Source organism: Gymnoscopelus braueri (genome assembly GCF_963280865.1).
Source record: "Gymnoscopelus braueri genome assembly, chromosome: 2".
Classification (NCBI taxonomy): domain Eukaryota; kingdom Metazoa; phylum Chordata; class Actinopteri; order Myctophiformes; family Myctophidae; genus Gymnoscopelus; species Gymnoscopelus braueri.
Window position 1 is genome coordinate 33890493 of NC_137604.1, and position 22687 is coordinate 33913179.

Genomic DNA, 22687 nt, shown 5'->3' on the forward strand with positions numbered 1-22687 from the left:
AAAATGTAATTAATATTAATGTTATATTGATATTATCATCACTCAATCGTAGTGTTGCCAATTATTTGTGGGCCCACTCGCAGTATCCTCACGGCCCACCAGTGGGCCTCAGCAACCCAGCCCACAGGTTGAGAACCACTGCTATAAATAACAATTGTGCTTGACCAGTCACATACACACACATTGATTCAGAGAAAAACAGGCATGTTGATCATTTGGCTGTAATGGCTTGAAATGAAGTCCATGACAAAAGTTCGGGGAGGATTTTGTCATATTTTTTGTCTACTAACGATTAAAAAGTATTTTAACAGGAACTATTTGGTGATTATTCTGTTTCAACCTTATTTCTTTATCAGCACCCATTTTTTTAGATTAGATTTAGTCTAGATTTGTTAGATTTTTCAAATCCCATTCTCAATTCAATTCAATTTCTATTCAAAATTTTTTTAAATAAAAGTATCTATGACTGCCTTCCAAAGTTTGCGGGCCCTGGGTAGGCAACCCGGCCTGGCAGAGACCTGTGCTGTGCTCCAAGGAGCACACTTTTCTAGTTGTTTTTGTTTTTAATAAGAATAACATACCATTTAAAACAGGGGTCTTCAGCCTTTTCAGGCCAGGGACCCCCAAACTGATGGGCTGATGGAGCAGGGACCCCCCTACCTAGGGTAGGGGGGGGCACCACATATATCGTATATTTATGTATAAAATTGTGTTTTATATGAAACAATGGTTGCCTGCTCCTATACAGGTTGTCCCAGTAGTAGCCATGGTTCACATGACTCTCGTCTGTCACAAGCGTCATGGCGCTACTTGTTCCTTTTTTTTTTTATGTTACATACAACCCGTTCATCTACATAAACGTTCAGATTTCAAATATAAAGTAATGACCCCCCGGCCACGGATGTTACAAGTTAAAGCGCAAGTTATCTTCCGTATTGTTCAATAAAAAGCTTTTTAATCCGATCACCGGCCATTTTCTATTTTTTACATTTTTTGTAATAATATATCATGGTGCAATACACCTCCCATCCGATTTCGGTTTAAATGGCGAGCGATCAGATTAAAAAGCTTTTCATTGAACAATACGGAGGATACGGATACTTAGACCTGTGCGCTTTAAAATATGTAATGTTATGTCTAAAGACAAATTGACATTTTTGGGGGGAAAAAGTTTTAAAAAAGTATAATATTGTTAAATCAAACAACAATTTTGCGGACCCCCTGCAGTACCTCCACGGACCCCCTAGGGGTCGCGGACCCCCTGTTGAAGACCTCTGATTTAAAAGGTTTCTCCCAGTTTCTCCAATGTATCTGTATATTCTTCGTAGCCTGTCATGGTGTTAGTAATCATTTACATATTTGGACTGGCTTCATTTCTGTAAGTACAACCCTAGTCACACCAAAAATCCATCAATAACAGCTATATGGTAATGTACTGTAATGTAAATAAACAATTGACAGTAATGGACAGGTGTGCATTTTAGGAAGTTCGCCGGGAGATGGGAAAGGCTGACATACAGTAAAGCAGTTACCAAAGAAACCATATAGGCCATAAAACAAAGAAGAAGCAGTAAGTAAACAAACAATTCCAAAATTGCCATTTAGGACATAGTGTTCTTACTGGGTCTGCACAGCTCCAAAGTGTTACCTCTCACAGCATTGGCGGGACTCAAACCAGAAGCTCTCCTGCGCTCATGCAGATCCAGTTCCATGTAGAGAAGCTCTCTGTTGGCTTTAGCTGCCATGGGGCTAATAGGGATGTTGACATAATTAGCACTGTTGGTACTGTACAGCCTAGTGGCTTCATGGGAAGACTGCAAAAATGTCCCTAGAGCAGAAAGAGAAAGATATATTGGGTGCTTTTTTTTAGGTTCCAAAATGACTGCTGGCTGATAGCAGATTCATGTAAAGTAACGTAGGGCTGAGGGAACAAAGGACTAAAGCAACATTGGGCTGAAGGGACATATAAAGGGAACATAGGGCTGAGGCGCTGAGGCGACTGGTCATTGTGTCTTCATATAATGTTCAGTATCATGTGACATGATACTGACATGATACTGACCATGATACTGACCATGATATGGTGCGGCAGTGGCTCAGGGGTAGAGTGGTCGGTAGAGCAGCCGGATGGTAACCGTGAGGTTCCCAGTGCAATCCCGGGCTCCTCTAGAGTTAGTGTTGAAGTGTCCTTGAGCAAGACACTGAACCCCAAATTGCTCCCGATGAGCAGGTTCCTCTGCCATCGGTGTGTGAATGTTTGTGTGAATGGGTGAATGTAATGCACAATCTATGTAAAGCGCTTTAGATAAAAGCGCTATATAAATGCACCATTTACCATTTATATGGAGACACAATGAATATATTAAACTGGCATACAAGAAATCATAAAAAAGTAACACAAACGCCCCCCAAGAGCATCTCAATGCTCCCCTTTCAGAAATATTGCTTCTAGCAAAACACCCCCAGTGTTCCCTTAACGCCCCGGGGTTGAGAAACACTAACGTAGAATGTATGTTGTGGACATACTGTATTCATCCAGCCTGAGGTCTCTTCTCTTGTACACGTCGGTCTGTTCATAGCTCGACCTCGGGCCTACAAAATAGGATCAAAACGGAATGTCTGTTTCAAATTAGACTCATTAAAATAAACACCTGGATTTAAATCTGCATGGGAAACCAAACATCTACCTCTCGTGCAAAGGGGGGGGTGAGCCCCCCAGCCAAGGGAGACACTGTATTAGGCCTCTCAGACAAAGATATCTCTGCCGCATTTACATAGTGGTATTATGTATAAGATATGGCCTTGGCCCTGCATGGACATTACTGGCAAGTAAAATCTGGATCATATTATGAGATCATGTTCTTACCAGGAGCTGATGATTGTCTTTGGAGGCTTAGCGGGCAAGCTGGAGGCGGGGGGGTGGAGGGGGGCAGATAAGAATATGAGCTCTCTGGACTCTCCTGCGGCGCGCTACCAGCATCACAAGCATCACCGCAGTCGTCTCCCTGCTCCCACACCCTGAGACAGATGTCTGAGAAAGACCCCAATTAGACTGTGAGTGTATTTAATGGGTCAAAAGGATTGATTCTGGACATTATTTGTATTCATTCAGCTTTGCCATGGTTCCCACCGACCCAACAGCCAACCACGCTCGTTCATGCACGTGCACAAACCTGGTGTGTGTGCGGTGGGTTGCGACTCTGATGGTGAAAGGTTTGTAACCTAAAGAATAAAATACAGATGGTTACACTCTTCACCACTTTTAAGAGAATGCATGGTGTCAGAAAACAACATTTCAGTGAAAGAAAATACTGTATTAAAGAAAGCAAACTATTGCTGGTTATCCGTTTACCCATGTGTGAAAGTACTGGAATATGGATGGATGGAAGTACACTGTAAAGTATGCACATCTATGTAAGTAAATGATCTATCAATCATTTATTGATCTAGATCAAGGGTTCCCAAACCTTTCAGGCCGCGACCCCCCAAAATAATCATATTTGAACTGGGGACCCCCCACCCTGACAAGCACTTGGAATTGTAGGCATTACATTTAGTTTGACTCGGTTCCACAGATAAATTGTGAAAATAGCTGTTTGCCCCTTTCTTACATAATATTTGACAATTTGGCCAATTTGGTATTAAAAAGGTCTTAAAAGTCATTAAATTGTAACTTTAGAAATGTGCAGATACCCTGTAGTAGGGGTTCTCAAACTGGTTTGGCTCAGGGCACCCCTGTAAATAACGTTTTCATCCATGGCACCCCTGAATTGCATTGTTACTTTATAGCACCTTACATTTTTGTCATGTACACAAATATGTAAATCTCCCCCCCTACAATACGGTAGGCCTATCTCATAAGGAAAACTTGAGAGAATATCAGTTTCCATTTAGGACAGACTGAAAATAACTTTATACTTGACGTTTAACCACTTGAACCCCAGGATCCCTATTCTGGGTGGAACATTACCCAAAAAATATCAGATCTACAAGCTCACAATTGTGAGCTTGTAGATATTGTAGCTATTTTTGAATAAGAGATTTGGTGTAGATGGAAAAAGAACACACCAAGTAGCTACAGTGCAACTCAGGTCTGTTTTACTAAGTGGTTCAACTTAAGTGATATTGATATATTCCCAAACAATTATTAAAGTATTCTACGGCACCCACTTTGAGAAACCCTGCTGTATAGTGTATACACTTATACTATATGCTGGTTTGTTTGCTATTGAGTGAGAAAACAATGTTGCACATTAACCTAGTCATCTGGGGACCCCCCAAAATAATTTGGGGACCTTATTATCATCAACTTAAGTATAATAGGTGTTACTGTGTAAGCAACACGTTGTGAGCTTGTAGATCGGCTTATTTTGGTGTGTGAAACTGGCACACAACCAAGTATAAATTAGATGTTAATGTTGCAAGGTATGGAAATTTGCCCATTTTATCCCTTGACCACTTAAACCGACTTAGTTGATCAGGGTCCCGCAGGGCTCAGTACTACTGTAGGTCCGCAAATCTTTGCCCTCTACACCAAATCTCTTCATCAAATGTTCACTCCACAACAGGGATGCTACGGTTCATGCGGCCATATTCCACATATTCCACATCTACCGTATAACTGATGAGCCAGTGCATTAGATTCTTCGACAAATTGGCCATACATGAACCCAATTAGGACTTAGCCATCCCAATTCCCTGTCCCACTTACCATACATGTTATAGATAGTGGAGAACAGGATTTAGCAAGCACTACACTATAATTTTGTGTTATACCCTGTGTTAAAAACTGCGGTGCAACCCACTCAGTCATCAAATGAGGAGGAAGCAGAGTGTCCCGGGGGACACCACAGGCCCTCATGGCAGAAATAAAGTAGGCTGTGACTTGGAATGCAAAACTTTTTTCTTCAGAAAATGTGCACACAACCAGAATCATTAAACCTGTCCCGTAAGGTAAATACCGTAGGTGCACAGAGTAGCACGAAAACAAAGCATTTCTGAAGCCAGAAGTAATATTACAAGCAGTGATTACAAAAATAGCTTAGTAATAATGTACTTATTGAAAGTAAAACGCAGAATTTGCACCCTGAGATTCTGGGGCATTTAAAATGTGTTGATGTCTAGAAGGTTAGTGGTCTAGATAAACTGTTATTCCAAAGGGAGACAAGATAGATATTTGAACTGAACTCAATACCCCCAATGGACTAAATGAAGACACTAGTAACTTATATGTTGTGTGGGTGATGGCTGATTTAAGCAGACACACATGGCCTGAATCCAAATTGAACTCTGAGCTGGGTGTGACTGCACACTTGTCGTGCATCGATGTAATCAATGTAATCGATGCACACAGAATGAACCAGTCACCCCCTCCTCCCACGCTCGAGATAGAGAGCCTCTCTGTCATGACAGCATGTCCATCTGCTATGGCTTGTGACATCCTGCCACATGATTGCCACTCAAAAAATGTGTTTGAACCATATACAGCAGTACAATACCTACAGTACCTAACCTGTTTACCTAAGTGTCATCATTCATATTGAGTATATAGTTAATTTGATATTTAAATGATAAAAAATCGAAATAATTTTAGATTAAAATTTAAGAAGAAAAAATTGGTAAATTCATGTTTGTTTAATTGTATATGCACAAGTATTGATAGTAGAGGATTTTTGCTTTAAGAGAACATGTTACTTTGTTAATTTATATGTTCAGCAGTGTGACAGAGTCAGTCTGTAAGTTTGGAAGCAAACGGTTTTGTAAACCTGACCCAAATTAAGTTCTGAGGGAACCTTATGTGAAACCCAGCCATAGCATATGGCAACAAATCTAGACCCCGTGAAATACGTTTCAAGGCACGGTATGCGGTTCACGTAGTTCTTGTACTCGAAAAGAAAGTTCTGAAAGTTAAACCCTGCAGACCTCAGGAGTCTGTCTAGCAACACTGCAGTTCACTCGAGGCGAGCCACTGAAGCATTGTGTACAGGTGGTTTTACCACAGGTTTTCGCTGTTTGTTTACAGTATATCAACCTCCCACATGCTTTTCATAACTTGTCTCACCATTCTGGTGAGAGACGCAGTGGACAAAGCATGTAATATCTCCCTCCATTAATTAATTACCATCTGGTTGTGTTTGTAGTTGCTCAGAGAGGAATTATCCTCAGCCAACTATGTACAGTATATACATAGATAATTGCTCCGTGTGGATTTTAATGTTGCTGTCGGGCAGAAACCAACTAACTCAATTTTTTAGCTTTTTATTTTTTTTCCATAAATCAGTGCTATCGAATTCCCTTTACGTCTATGTGTTGGTTAAAAACATATTAAACCAATGAAAAGTATTAAAAAGCGCTTCTGACAAAACCAGCTAACTCCATTGGATCCTCAAACTTTCTGCTAAGCCAGCTAACTCCACCAAAAGGGGGTGGAGTTAGCTGGTTTTGCTGACTCCAGGATCCACCCCCTTTTGACCTCCAACCTCATTGTGAATGATGAAATAAACCTCCTAACTCCACTTTTTGTTTGTTTTTTCCTTTTCTGAAAAGCAAACATTTTGGAGTTAGCTGGTTTCTGCACAACAGCAGAGATATTATGCTTTTAATACTGCAGTATAGTTTTATTATGTTGGTTAGTGTTTTTTTTTATAGTGACCTGGGTATCTGTGTATTGTGTCTGTATGTTGTTTTTTTAGCCACTGCACAAACAAAGTTCCAAAAGGAAAATAAAGTACTTTGAACCTTTCTTCAAAACAGTCCATGGTTTGTTACTGGCAGATTGCAACCCCAATATAAATCACCAGTAAAAATGGTAAATGGTAAATGGTGCATTTATATAGCGCTTCTATCCGAAGCGCTTTACATTGATTGTGCCATTAACCAATTCACACACACATTCATACACCGATGGCGGAGGAAACCATGCAAGGCACCAACCTGCTCATCGGGAGCAATTAGGGGTTCAGCGCCTTGCTCAAGGACACTTCGACACTAACTCTAGGGGAGCGCCCCAGCCTGGGATCGAACTGGGAACCTTGCGGTTTTCCAGTTCACTCTACCCGGCCACTCTACCCCTGAGCCACTGCCGACCAGTACATTATAAGTGTCTGACCAATCACATACGATGTTTGGGTAGCGCAGGTGTTCAGAAACATAGACAACGCACATCCTCCGTTCCTTGGCGCTGAGCTTTAAACTGTAAAAACAGTAATAATAAAACAAAGGTATGGCTCGCAACTCACTTTGATGCTCCAGGTTTTATTTCACAATACAGCTGATACGACGTTTCGACCCTTTCGGTCTTTTTCAAGTATAAACAAGAACAGGAAAGCGTGGGTAGGAAAGCGTGGGTAGCGCAGGTGTTCAGCTAGCTGGAAGATCTTGGAGATACAAGGAGTGAACCGATGTTCGGCAGTACACTGCCAAAGTTCTTTTGCTCTGCAATAACATATTTTTTTTGTTATTGCCCCACCGAAGCAAAAAAAATATTCTTTCAGTTGGAGTTTGCCGCAGCCCTAAGGGAGAAGTGCGGAGCCTAATGAAGCACAATTGAAGACTATCCCACGAGTCTAATGAGAGGGGAAAAGGTCTACGCACCTTCATCCAACGCACTTTACAATGTGCATTACATTCATTGTGGAGGCAACCATACAAGGCACCAACCTGCTCATTGGGAGCAATTAGGGGTTCAGTGTCTTGCTGAAGGACAACACAAAGCCAAGATGAGCCAGAGATCAAAAGACCCCCTGAGCCATTACTGCCCCAAACAGGCTCTCTAGAGGGCTGGCTGCCCATTTGGGGGGTTGAAGATCGGAGGAACATGACTACCTGCGTCAACTGAGCTTAACGTCTCAGCCACGGGTCATCCAGAACTAAATGATGCTTTTATCCAAAGCGCTTTACATACTGTAGATTGTGCATACCCATTCACATCACACACACATTCATACACCGACGGCGGAGGAAACCATGCAAGGCACCAACCTGCTCATCGGGAGCAATTAAACTACCATTATAAGTTGGACATCTGCGCTCATTAGAATATTTTTGCTGAGTTGGAATGTTTTTCTGTATTACAGCCTCTTGTGTGTTTTTGGAAAGATTTTGTTTTGTTTGGTAAAGTGCAATCTGGGACCAAGTGTGGTTGTTATTATTCAAAGACAGATTACTCAAAGCTTGTCTGTCTCTTTCTCTCGCAGAAGTGTTCCACACACACCACCCCTCACATTACTACATTTGTTGAATTATTGTTTTCAAAACCATTCATACATTATTTATATTTTGTGTTTTCCAGTGGTTAATACTTTTGTAACCTGCATTATTCTAAAATGTACTCTTCCATAACAAACAATGATATCAAAGACATCAAGTGGGCATTGAGAGTCTGAACCTACCCTTTCCAAGTGCTATGTGTTCAGACATGCTAATTGGTTTTGTGAAACAGTGTTTGCTCATTTTCTCATTTGTTTTGTAAAATGTCATTGTGTTTTGCACCGCATACTGAATACAACTGTGACTTAATAAATTAGCGTCCCCCATCTTGATTGATTTAAATATAATCAATCAATAAAATACAAAACACCAAAAGTAAAATGTCATGTTTTCACAGTTGTCCTGAAATCAGTCCCACAATATATAAACCAACCACTGCTCAAAAATGTCTACTGCTCAAGAGTTTTTATATATATATAGTTACTTCCCCCACAAATTTCCCATGGCACATAGGGTAGGGATAGATTTTATTCTGTTAAGACTGTTCCACACTACTGCACCTGCCAAAAAATAAGCTTGCTTCAGGGTTTAGCAGTCAAACTGCATAACTCGTGTTATGGCCTTGTGACTCAACCAAAATAGAAATCATCTTACCTCTGTCAAGCCTCTATTCCTCGCTGATCGCCACTGCTCTGCGGTAATGTAGTTGTCTGCAGCATGACTGCACTGGATGGGGAGACAATGAAGTAGTGTAGTTCAGCCAAGGTCAGTTGTTCAATATAACAAGAAACAGAATGAAGACTTGATAATGAAAAGTAATGGACGGTGTAATGACAAAAAGTTAAAGACTTGTTAGTCTATGTCTGATGTATAAATGAGGGAAACAGTAGCTCAGCCAGTGTAACTTGGCTGCAGACAGAAATGGATGGACAAAGGGGAAAGGAGAAGATTCAAAGCGGCAGAATGCAGAGGTTTAGAAATGGACTGAGAAAAGCACTGGAGGAAGACAGTGAGGACGAGAGGGGAAGAAGACGTGTGAGAATAGAGATGTGAGGAGAGATGTGTCAGATGTCATACAGTAGCCTCCTGTCAGAGACATGAGGCAAAGTAGTACGTAGTTTGCACTCTTATGGTCATTAATGAACCTAAACAGTTTACCAACCTTTTTATTTTTAGAACAGAGTTTAGGGATAGCTTAAATGATGCATATACTATAATTAAACGGTTGAACGGTTAAAAAGGTTGAGAATCACTGCACTAGTGAATGCCCTGCATGCTGCAGCTGCAGGGATCCTTCTGTAAGCTGTATGTTAGTGATCCTGCCTGGACATAAAATGTGGGGCATGATGTCCTCTCATCCAACTGGCAGACATGAAAGGTTTACAGTTTTGACTTTGTGTCATTGGTTACAAAAATCGATGACACAAATTGAATAAAGTGAACAAGTGAATAAAGAAACCAAATTGGTGTTGTACAATGTAAGATTCTTATGGCAATGTATCTCTACCCATTTCATTACAACTTTGTTAGCTTCCACCAAGATCTTAGCATGCATACTGAAGCCACACATGATACGCTACATGGTTAGGTCCTGTGTACATGTAAAACTTTGAGAAGACATAAGGGAGGATTAGTCTGTGTGGGTACTGGAGGAAGAGATTTGCATAATGATTTGCAAACCGTTTGTTCCATTTAATCCATTCTATATCCTTGACCACTTAAGCCCTATACTTCCTCGAACGACGAATAGAGAGAATAGTCGATGTTCAAGCTCACAATGCATGCCAGTTTTAATAATTTAGATTATTTTTTACATTTGTGAAAAATGTGGCCTATATATAATGACATGCACAACATAGGAATGCCAGGGTGAAAGGGCGTTAATGTAAATAAACAAATGAAAACTTGTGAGCTGGTAGATATTTTCTTTTACAAACCACCACTTTACATGATTTTGCAGCTACTTTTGTAGCTCTACCTGAAGAAATGGACAGATCGTGGTTACCTGTGTTATTTCACAGACTGGACTGTCTGTGGGCAATGCTGGCCTGGGTGTGCACCTCTCCACACTTGCCACAGAGGGCGCCCTCTCACTGCCCCAGGAGAGGGAGCGTTGCATGGTGGCTCGACGCTCAGCCACAACCCGCTGGACTGAGGGTTCTGCAGGACTGTTGCACAGTCCAAGTCCCTGACCTCCAACCCCACTGCTTGTGGCCCGGACCGGGACGTCCTTTAGGCTTTGGATCATTCTCCTGGGGACGTCGTATTGCAGCATGAGCAAGCTGGGGCTCTGGTATTCCTCACTGTGTCTACGAGAGGCGCTAGAGGCACTTGAGCCAGGTCTAGAAGGGCAAGAGCAGGAGGCGTTATCAGAATGATGCTTTGGAATATCTACAGATGGAAGAGGGGGATGAGGAGTTGGAGGCGGAGGAAGAGAAGCAGGCGCAGCGGCGGGAAGGCTCGCCACGGAGCCAAACTCCTCCCCTCCACCCTGACTGGCTGTGTCCAGGCTTCCTGTGTAGGATGAGAAGCTTCCGGAGTAAGACGATTGGCTGCCTGTCACAATCCCAATCCCACTATCCAGTGAGCTCTGTCGTCCGCTGTCAAGGAGTCCACGAAGCTGTTGCTGTTTGGAGGACAGGCCAATCACAGAGCTTCCCATGACAGCGGCATAAAGCCTCTCATCTGGATTGGTCGACCCCTTTGCTGTGGAAGGACCTGATACTGGCTCAGTGGACAGGTACGACCTGGAAGCAGCCTCCGGCCATATGTAAGGCCGGCTGCCATAGCTAGCGTCTGACTGGCTGGAAGAAGAGCTGGAGATGCTGCTGTGGTCGTCCCCGGCGACAGAGGTGCTGCAACTGTAGGTGGAGGCTGTGAGGGGCAGTTATAGGTTATAGATGGATTGATTGATAAAGAGATTTGAGCCCAGCCACTACGTCTTTTCTGGCTACGCCACTGCTTCTACAATTGGACAAAATTTTAATTTTCTTAAAAATAAAAATAAAATGAACTATAAACAGTTAATTATCACAGCAACCTTGCACACTATTGAATGGAAGTGGGGTCCAGGGACCCTCAGGGGATCCCCAGCTAAATTACTTAATATAGCATATATTGACATAAAAATGTTTGAGATCTACTGCTGTACAGTAGTTGATACTACAGTAGCCCATCTAAAGTTGACTAGCCTGGGATCAATACCATTTTCGGGTTTCTGATCCGGTCGGTGCGGAACCAACGGCGCCGTGCACCTCCAAAATGATTCCCCAAATTTAAAACTTGTTTAGTTTGGTATAATCGTTTCGTTTGCCATCATAATCGTTTGGTATGTCCATTTTTTATTCTATGTCGTAGCGTGACTAGCGAGACTAAACTAATTGTTTTGCACTATGTGGGGAACAAAAACAATGTGACACCTACCGGAACCCACCACCGGAACCATGACTCTTTTTTTCCAAACCGGATCACACGGCTAGTTTTAGAACAAATACCAGGCTTTCCTCCAAGGTGGAAAGTCGAGGTTAAAAGTTGACAGCTTGGGGTGTTACCTGTGCTGCTGGGTCGGCTGCACTGGGACAGCATACTGAGTCTCTTCTCCAGTTCTGATGCCTCCTCATTGATCTGCTCCTCTGACGATGATGGGTTAGCACTGGGATCCACTGCGCGCGCGCACACGCACACACACACACACACACACACACACACACACACACACACACACAGAGAGTGCAGGGAAAGAACAACTGTCTGTTAGATCCTTAGATCCTGGTTGATCCCATGGATCAGCCAGAACAACATCAGTATAAGCCCTTCAGATCTGTAAGCATTACAGTATGTATGTAGACAAACACGCCCACACACATATTCCCACATGAAGGGTGTCCTGGATCACAACACATTTCTACTGTATGTTATGTGTCATTCCATAGTAGGCATTTGTCAGCCACAATTTGCATCTTAACATGTTTCCTTTATCTTCTATTAACTTTGGTTGTACTGTATAGATGTACTGTATGTTGATTATAAAAAATACTGTGCCTTGCTCCACACACAAAAGGAACGTTTTTCTTCCCTTCAATTCAATGTGCCGCCTATTCATTCACATGCAAGGAGTTTGGGGACACGGCTCTGGTTAGACATTACTCAAGACAAAACTTATCTTGCTTCATTTGATTAAAATTCTTGATCTAAAACAATAGGAAGAGCAGCTGTTTGTGTTCAACCGTTTGTGTTAAAAAATTATTAAGGAACAATTAAGGATTGATTGTTCATTATATTTAACTAAAATGTATTCCCAAATCAAAGCTTACATATGAAGTATTATAGGTTTTAATATTTAAAAAATAATTGTATGATTAAAATTAAACGTAGGTGGAGCAAACCCATCATTATTCATTTGTTGTATTTTGAGCCTATAATGTGTTTAAAATTTCTCAGAATTCTATTTTACAGAAAAAACATAAGCTGTATACTTCCAAAACTGCTGAGTCAATCTAAACAAGTCATAATAACTCATTTTGTGGCTCTGATCCTCCTACTGATCCTCCTACTTTAATATGAAATGAAAAACAAAAATGAAAAAATGCTACAGGCCAGAACCTTCGTCTCTAAATATATCTTATCATGCCTCCTAATTACAGAGAAGGGAATATTTCAAAACTAATTAGAAAGCATAGAACCTCTCTTGGGCAAATCTCAGACCTACAGCTAATTAAGACACAGAATAGCTACAATAAACAAAAAATATGTAAGAATGCCAAACTCATGTGACTCATGCTATTATGTAATTGTCATAGCGAAAATAACTACATGCTATGACAGCACTATCCATTTCACTCAGAGTGTAAATATAGACCCAAATGCACCTGTAAGGGTGTAAAGATTGTAAACACTGAGGATTTCACTGTATTGCATAACACATATTGGAGTGTTATAGAGTCTCTGCACAGTATAGAGACGCACATAATATTTATTTACAGAATTGTTACAATTTAGACCTTAATGCGTTTCATATAACATGTCAACTGGAAAGGTTCTTAAACGTTTGTGTAAGTGGTTAAATGGCTTGTATCATTTAGTAATGCAGTAATTAGTTATTACAAAACCAGTTAACGTTAACACTGGTCCTATTACAGGCATAATTACAGTATCATCAATCTAGAGACACAACGGGTAGTGAAATTGCTGTCTCTCCTTTCTCCTAATTGGCTTGAGCCTGATTTATACTGAGTTGTACGTCAGCGTCACGCACCAAAAATTGCAGATCTACAAGCTCACAAAGCATCACCGTGCGACGCATTGTGAGCTTGTAGATGCGTGACACCCGTGCGCGACTAAGTATAACTCAGGCTGTAGCATACCCAATGTGCAATTCTACCGTCTGCTTGTAAACTTATCATCTCCAGCATGAGGTTACGGTTACGGGCACCTTGACATATCAGCCTCTGCAAGACCCATCGTTTCATGACACAGCCTGCCAAATCACCCACCTAATACAGTCTGGCCTACATCCACCCAGGCATGTATGAGTACTGTAAGCACACGCACGCACACACACACACACACACACACACACACACACACACACACACACACACACACACACACACACACACACACACACACACACACACACACACACACACACACACACACACACACACACACACACACACACACACACACACACACACAAGGCGTCAACAGCCTAACCCCTGGCTAACTGCCCACGGCCTGTTGCAGCTAACTGCTAATACCCACCAATGCTGCCAGGTTTCCTCACTATGCTCTGTGAGGTGTCGGCTAACATTTGCTAACTTTGCCAGTTTACACTAATTATAGCTCCTTCACAGCACTGAATGTCTCGGGGTTGAAAAAGGACCCGCTGCTGAATGACGTGCTAAGATAATCAAAAATGCAAGGCCCTCTGAAGGGGGTCTGACTTCACACAAAGTGGCCATATCCAAATGTTCACTTGCAACCAAAATGTTAACCCATTAAAACCGGGAAAGCATCTGTGTCATTTGAAATGTTTGCGTTGGCTATTCAAAAATAGCAGATTGAACATTATTGAAAAATCTTGACAGTGTGACAACTACTGATTTAGAAGGCATTTGGAATCGGCCTCAGGTCTTAATGGGTTTAATAATGTTAAACTATGTAGTGAACTGTGACAGGACATGATCATTGAATTTTTCTGCAGCTTGAACACTTAACCCCCTATACTTACTACAGTTGAAAAATCTCGTCGGCAAAAATAGACGATCTACGCGCTCACAACACGGTGCATTACGACACATTGTGGGCTTGTAGATCTGCTAGTGTTGGGGAATGTAGCCCCCAGAAAAGGGATATGCTAAGGTTGCACATTAATTATTTCAGAAAGGGGGCATTTGAACTATAAAGGTAGACAAAGTTTAGCTCAGTTTAGGACAGTGACAAGAATAAATGTCATGTATTTTTTTATAATAAAACAAAACAGCATCATAGTTTAAAATACCAAGTTGTGTATTAAAGTATTGTATACTGTATATTCATTTACTGAAAAGTGAAAATCATTAAGTAAAAGAAAAATCATAAATGGACATGGCCTAGGCCCTATAGGGCGTTGGACCAGCAAGTAGGTGACTCAAATCCGATGATACATCCAATATCCAATAATAAATAAACTATTTGTATGGGAATCCCTAAAAAAACAGGCTTGCATTGGGTCGTCTTGTCAAGCTAACTTAGCTACATTGAATGTCGATGTTAGTGAACTAAGATAAAAGCAATAGAAGCAAAACCGCACCCTACTGTAACTTTATTATTAGTTAACAATAACTAATAAAGTTACACAAAGGGAGCTATAGTGTGGGGTTCTGCTTCTATTCCTTTGATCTCAGTTCACTTTGGGGCCAGCACCTTCAAGAGGTCTTTTGGATGTGCGTGACTTTGATCCTGAATGTTAGAGAACCAAAAATATATTTCATATAAATATTCAAGTACTATTTAATTTTGAAATAGATGATAGCTGCTTCCAACCAAATTGGTATGCAACTCAGACAGAGCACTTGTCGTGGCCATGGGCCTCACTCTTGGTGTAAAAAGTCATGCATTTCTTGTACAAAACATTCTTTATTTCAACAAAGTCAAAAGTTGAAATAACCTCAGGTGAAACACCTCTATTTTAGAAGATTACAAAGTGCTTTACAACAAGGATAAAAAAAAGTTCTGCATAACAAAGAAAAACATACCATGGAAGAGAGAGTAAAGTAAACAAATAAAACAAAATAAATATCAAATATGACATATGAAAATGAAATAAGCTAGAATAAAAGTGGTAAAAAGGAGATACAGTAGAATAAACAAGCACTATACAAAACTTTTTACACTGAAATGTAACTAGAAGCCTGGCCCTGTAAGGCTTTAAAAGTCATAAGTAAAATCATAAAAAACTGAGAGAGTTTTATACAACAAAAAAAAAAGTTTCCCGAAGCAAGCTGGCTTTATCTTTGTGGCAAACAATTCAGACAACTTAAAATCTGCTATGGGTCAGTATACAACCACTTGTCCCTATTCTGGGGGCAAACATTCAGCGAAAATAGCAGATCTACAAACACAACATGGGGCAACGTGACATGTAAGCTATTTTCGGGGAAGATTTGGTGTAGAAAAAAAGGAGCTGACCTAGACCCTGGTCAACTACAGTATATGGTATTAATTCTGAATCCATTCTGAGTGGTAATGGGGCGTATTTAATAAAGGTCCTGATTGTGACAGCAATGATGTGAACTTAATACGGGAGAGCATTACTCAGAAATGCTTGTGATATAAACAGTATGGTAAAACATGCACACGCACACAGACAGCCCTTAATCCACACACTGACCCATACACTGACCCAGAGGGGCTTTAAGCATGTGATGCTTCCCCTAGCCTGGCGCCAACACACACACACACACACACACACACACACACACACACACACACACACACACACACACACACACACACACACACACACACACACACACACACACACACACACACACACACACACACACACACACACACACACACACACACACAAAACACCCAGTAAACCCTCAGAGTCACACATACTGTAGCTCTGTGATGGAGGTTTCTTATTATAGAACAGTGGGGCTCTTTGACACATTACAGGTAATAAAAAAGAAAAACAGTAACATGAATGCTGCTATTAAATGAGAAATGCACTGATACAGACGTGCGTGTGTGTGTGTGTGTGTGTGTGTGTGTGTGTGTGTGTGTGTGTGTGTGTGTGTGTGTGTGTGTGTGTGTGTGTGTGTGTGTGTGTGTGTGTGTGTGTGTGCGCGCGCATGCGTGCGTGCGTGTACGTGTGTGTGTGTGTGTGTGTGTGTGTACCTGGCAGGGCGGGTCGAACGCCATGCGGCGTCCTAGTGGGCGAGATGCCTCTCACGATACAATCGAACAGGAAACTGATCTGCTCCCCTTCAGAACAGGACAGGAAGAAAACTCCAGTCCCTGGGGAGATGGGGGTATACAAATGGTTAAGACAAGAACAGAAAATAACCATTGAAAGAGACACAGTAAGAGAAATAGAAGAGAGAGAGAGATTGTTGAATGAGAGAAAAATAGATTGAGAGAAAAAAAGAGCAGCAGTTAGCAGAAGCTCTTAACCAGAGCGACTTACATGCAAGCTCTGAGTAAAGGGCTGTTCAACCCAAGCAGTAAGCACTATAACTATATCGTTCACAAACTGTCTTTGTTGTTGTTATGGTGTGAACTCTGCCATCCACTTGAGAGTTGGAATGATATTTTATAGTGCTTGGTCACCGTACGGTAAATACTATTTTTTTTCAAGCACCCAAGGCACGGAAATTATTCACACGCACATACATGTGATGTCACTGTAGCTAAAAAAAGGATGCTGGAAAAGTGTGGTGTCCATCGGATGAGGGGATCTACAGAAGTGGCCTACTTGGAACCGGCACACGGGTCTGCAATAGTTGTCTATCTATAAATTCCTCAAACCTCTGTGAGTTTATGTGTGTGTATCTCTGTACTTTGTATATCTCAAGAACCTTCCAATGTATTGCCTTCAGAGCTGTTCTCCAGAACTGGCGTACACTGCAATTACATGCAAAGTCAGTGCAAATGCTAATGCACAAAGATTCACAAATGGTGTCTCCCCATCAACAAAATCAACACTACATTGACATAATATCAATACAACTAGTATACAGGTATTAAGGCCATGCAGCAGCCAGGGGACGAACACACACACACACACACACACACACACACACACACACACACACACACACACACACACACACACACACACACACACACACACACACACACACACACACACACACACACACACACACACACACACACACACACACACACACACACACACACACACAGCACTTGAGTAACAGCAGCCTTTTTGTTTTCATGAAATCAATTCACTGTCCATAACAGATGTGCTTGCTGACTGCAAAACAGGCTTACCGTAAGTATCACTCAATACTGCATTTGAAAAAACACTTTCAGGAGAGCTTTTAGGTCTCATAAATTCAAGAACGGAAAAGTGTGTTCATTGAAGCAATACTAAGGCTATCATTATAAAAAATGCCTTTGAATATATTTTTTATATAAGTCAGTGTGAAAATGGTAGCAAAATGAACAGAATTCACTGTAGTTTATACAATAGTTTCTGTTCTTTAACTAGCCCATTCAGACCGCGTTTTTAGATTTTTGCGTTGGCTATTCAAAAATAGCAGATATACAAGCTCACAGCGCATCACTTTGTGCAGCACTGCAAGCTTGTACATCTGCTATTTTTGAATAAAATTAAAAAAACTAGAAAGTGTGATAACTACTGATTTAGGAGGCATTTGTAGAATCCGCCTCTTAATGGGTTAAATCACAAATACAAAAAGGTGCTGTGTTACAAGTCTGAGTCTGAAGTGATTTGTTCTACAGTAATCATTTTACTACATAAGTTGACTACATAAAATTGAAGTGGTTCTTCATACAGTAGAATTCCCAAGTGAAACATCTAATTATCCCCATCAGCTCTTTTACACGAAGACCTATTAAACAGAGGACATTGGGCAAGTGCACTATAATAAACCTTTTTTAGTATGATTACTTTTATTGCATTATTTGTGCAGAGCAGTGGAGAGAATCAGGAAAGTAATTAAGGCTGGAAGAAGATCAGGTCTCTGGCTGGGAATCAAACTAGAAACATCGCACTCACTGGCAAGTGATTGCAACTTTGTTATGATGAATCTTAACCACTTAAAAGTTTAAGTCTCAAACCCTACAGTATATACATAGTGACTGGAGTCCCACAGGGGTCTTAACTAGGTCCCCTCCTTTTTTCACTCCACACCAAAGCTCTTCACTGAAAAGATCCGAATCATCTGATTGATTAAAATAAACTGCGCTTGTTTTCCATTTCCCTCTATGTTTTTTTCCAGGACATTTGGGTAATCTAATACAGTACACTTGACTTCATCATGAATTCAACCGTTAAATTCCACCGTGCATATAAAGTGGCTCCAATTAATTAAATCAAATTGCAATGGAAATTGTATGAGCCATTAAAAAGCAATAAATAGTCCTCTTGACACTGGTAACACTTTTACTGAGTAAACTCTGTGAATTTCAGAGGGTGAATGAATTAAAGTAATAATTCTCCCCCAAATGGATAGGGTATTAAAAGAAAACTCTAAAGAGATGGAGAACAATTTGGGATTTATTAATGTATTTGTTTACCAGTGACAGTGCACATTAATCAACATTTTTCAATCAACATTTTTCAATCAACATCAACAGTTCTCCCATCCATGTAAATGAGCCAGAGTTAGTCAAAAGCTCATTTTCCTCTGTAGTCCCTGAGCAGGCTGTTAAACGTGGATAGAGGGGGAAAAGGAGCTGACCTAGTATAGAGCACTGGGGGACCCCAATTAACTAAATATAAAGGGCTTAACCCATTCAAGCCGGGACCGCATCTGTATCATTTTAGATTTTTAGCTATAACCATTATTTTATACTTTGGCTATTCAAAAATAGCAGATATACAAGCTCATAGCGCGGCACCGAGTGCTGCGCTATGAGCTTGTAGATCTGCTATTTTTGAAAAATCTTACATTTGTGCAAATCTTTGAGTATATATATTTTTTCAAGCGAACATTTTAACTCAAATCTTTGCTTTTGGGGGTCCCTGGAACAAAACATTTCGAGATGGGGGGTTGGCGCACATACATATTTTTGAATGATGCTTGACATGAAAAAGTTTGAGGACCACTGATATTATAGCAACATACGTTTTTTTTCAGAAAACTGTTAGGATTTAGAAGACATTTGTACTGTAGATGCATTTCCCGGACTGAATGGGTTAAGTGGTTAAACAGTGGTCTGCTGTACACCAGCTTTTCATCGCTCAACCGAATCCCCTGCTCGGTACCCTGCGTCTGCCAGTAGTTACTGTAGCATATGAACTATTACAATCACATCTAGTCTCTGTGACACTACATCACACTCTTTGGTCCGTGCAAAGACCATGCAAGCCATTCATTCATAACCACAGTGAGGGAAGATAGAAATGTCCACACAGAAATTCCCACATTTTTACCATAACATATAAAGGCTTGAAACCTACCTATAGGCATAGGCAAGTGAAGATGGCCATTTAGCATCATATATGCACATGTATATGCATACACATTTTGCACACACTGCAGACAGGTGCATGCGTGCGGATAACAGGATGCGGATGAAGACAGATGGGCACCGTTTTGAACACCGTCCACCACTTAGCATTATGACATCAACTCATTAGCACAGGCTCTGAACTTTACCAGTTCACACTATCACATAACAACACAATGTTTCGTTGATGCACGTCCCTAAACAGCACTTGCAGGTGTGTAGGCGTGTAAGTGTGTGTGTGTGTGTGTGTGTGTGTGTGTGTGTGTGTCTCCCCACTATGAGTTCCCACCACCAGTCATTGGTTTAGATCCAACATCCATCAAGACCTCTGCTCAGCTGATTATATCCTAGCGTAGAGCCTAATGCAGCAGCATTGCTCCCAACTCTATAGGACCACTTGGTATGCTGCCAGAAAGTGTGTGGGTGTGCATTTGTGTGCGCGCCAGTATGGTGTTGCATCTTCAACTTTGCTGCCAGGAGCACTATCTCGCTATGTGCAGCTGGCTATTTAGACTGATCCAAGGCAGGGAGTTGGGACAGGCACACATGCTGTTTATGGTGGTCCCAAAGATTTGGGTTTTAGACTTTGGTGCCTATATGACAAAAGCCCACTGTGATTTTATTTGTGTTGGCACATGTCCACAACCAGGGCAAAAACAGTGAAAAGCTGATTGCGGGTCATTAATCTAGTTAGTAAGTTCACCTGTTGTCCAATACATAGACCACAGCACCAAAACATAGCAGACCGGTCTACTGTTAGGGCAAATGTGCTTGTGGTGGGAAAAGACGTTCATTTCAGTGAACAAACTATTTAGTTCATGTTCACGGCAAATATCCGTTCAAATGATTTGTTCACGTTCACCGTTCAGTAGCGATATTGTCTTGTGAAAAACAACTCAACCGCACCACTGTCTGTCTGTCGCCCTCCCGTCCTGTGTACGGGGGGAGGGGACGGGGGGCATGAACAAAAGCGTGAGCGTAACAGTTTCAGGAAGTGAACTAATTCGTTCCTGTTCACGGCGATGAACTATTTCCTTTGAACGAATAGATCATACATGGGCAACTGGCAGCCCGGGGGCCACATGCGGCCCCCACCTTCACTTAATGCGGTCCGCAGGTTAATATCGGAATACTGATATATATTATTGATTTCAGCTGTTACAATTCCAAACATGCAAACATGACCCGCTTTCATTACTTCAGTCTATATTAGTAGCTTAATGACTATTATTAAAAATTTTATTTGTATTTAAGTTAATACAATTTACATAACTATAAAATAAAAAAATCTGGATTCCAATTAAAAAATAGCAAAAATAGCATGGTATGGCATTAATTTACGAAAAAAATATGAGAGTCTGTCTGCCTGACAGTATATGCAATGTGGCCCTCTGGAGTGAGTGTGGAAATATAGTGGCCCTCTCCATCATCAAAGTTGCCCACCCCTGGAATAGATCATGAACGACCCATCACTAAAATGAGCCATTCTGATTGGGCGAGACATGTCACGTGAGGGTATTTTAATTCTCCATAACAATGGCATGACAGAACAGACATGTAGAATTTGTTAATATGCAATGTCTACAATATACAATACAATACAATGCACACATACTGTACAATGTACTTCTAATTCATTGAAGTAGTCTGATTTGTAATTAGCAACAAACTGTGACAATAATAATACATTTACTGCTGCTACATTATATTTTATTACACTTTTATATATCGAGGTAAATCCTGTTAGGATACAAGGTCTCTTTCCGGATGGAGACCGGTCCATTAAGATACAATCAAAAGTTGCAACAACATTAAACTTGCCGAGCGTCTAGACCAGTGGTTCTCAACCAGTGGTCCGGGGACCACCCGTGGTCCTTGAGGGGGTTCCAGGTGGTCCCTAGCTAAATGATGGAGAGTTGGACCCTTATAGATCTTTAACTCTTGAGAGTGTAAAATGAAACCAAATGGACCCGTACGGGTCATGCAGATGTTAAACATCTGCATTACTTAATTAAAGAATTGTCATTTTGATCAATGTTGGCCTGTTTATCTCTCCTATCGTTCCAACATCAATACAGCATGGAATTGTGGACAAAATCTATCCAACGATAACAAAATATTCAAGGTTTTGGTTCTGAGAGTGACCGTGACATGAAAAAGGTTGAAACCCACTGTTCTAGACGAATATAACTGGTCTTGTTTGGGGGGGGGGGAAGCCGGGTAGGGTGATCTTTGTCACTGCACGTACTCCTATGGGCTGGGGTGGCAACGAGGAATGTTGAACGGGAGGAGTAGGACGGTTGTTCTATGTCCTCCCGGTGGAGGCTCCTCACAAGCAGTGGTAGGGATTCATTGGCATAAATTACTAAATTGGGGGAATCTAAACTACTCTAAAGTTTAGGGGGGTAGAAGTTATAGCAATAAAATCAGCAGCCAATTTAAAATTTCTGGTTTTGTGGTGCCCAGGGAAAAGAACTTCATCTACAGAGAAAGGAGTCAAATAAATTTAAAAAAGGCCATGCCTGGAGAAGGTAAGGTTTTTAAAGGTGGAGACTGGTCAAACAGGGAACCAGAGGCAATGTGCTCATTAAAACATTCCAACACAGTTGGTCCTTAACAATTCAAAGAGGCAGTTCAGGCAGAGAGAGTATCAATGTTTGAAATTAATTCAATAGCTTTCCAGATTTTGCTGGGATTATTCAAATTGCCAGTTGTTTCAGACAGATACCATTCTGACTTGGTGCGTCTAATCAATGAAGTGCGTCGT

The 22687-nt window shown here is 41.2% G+C and overlaps 1 protein-coding gene across 6 annotated transcripts in view; it reads right to left on the minus strand.

The window, feature by feature from the left end:
• dok7b (docking protein 7b) overlaps positions 1-22687 on the minus strand; it is a 32185-nt gene that overhangs the window by 3042 nt on the left and 6456 nt on the right. For 2 of the 6 annotated variants that reach the window (XR_013932283.1, XM_080416668.1), the window contains exons 6-13: positions 16597-16716; positions 11760-11870; positions 10214-11082; positions 8863-8934; positions 3174-3222; positions 2867-3031; positions 2527-2592; positions 1622-1828 (exon numbers count right to left, since the gene is read on the minus strand). Coding sequence is in view for 5 of the 6 variants with exons in the window: in XM_080416668.1 (XP_080272794.1) it covers positions 1622-1828; positions 2527-2592; positions 2867-3031; positions 3174-3222; positions 8863-8934; positions 10214-11082; positions 11760-11870; positions 16597-16716 (1659 nt within the window). In the remaining variant the exon portion in view is untranslated. The remainder of the gene's footprint in view (positions 1-1621; positions 1829-2526; positions 2593-2866; positions 3032-3173; positions 3223-8862; positions 8935-10213; positions 11083-11759; positions 11871-16596; positions 16717-22687) is intronic. The other 4 variants (XM_080416669.1, XM_080416671.1, XM_080416672.1 and 1 more) reach the window with 4 other exon arrangements.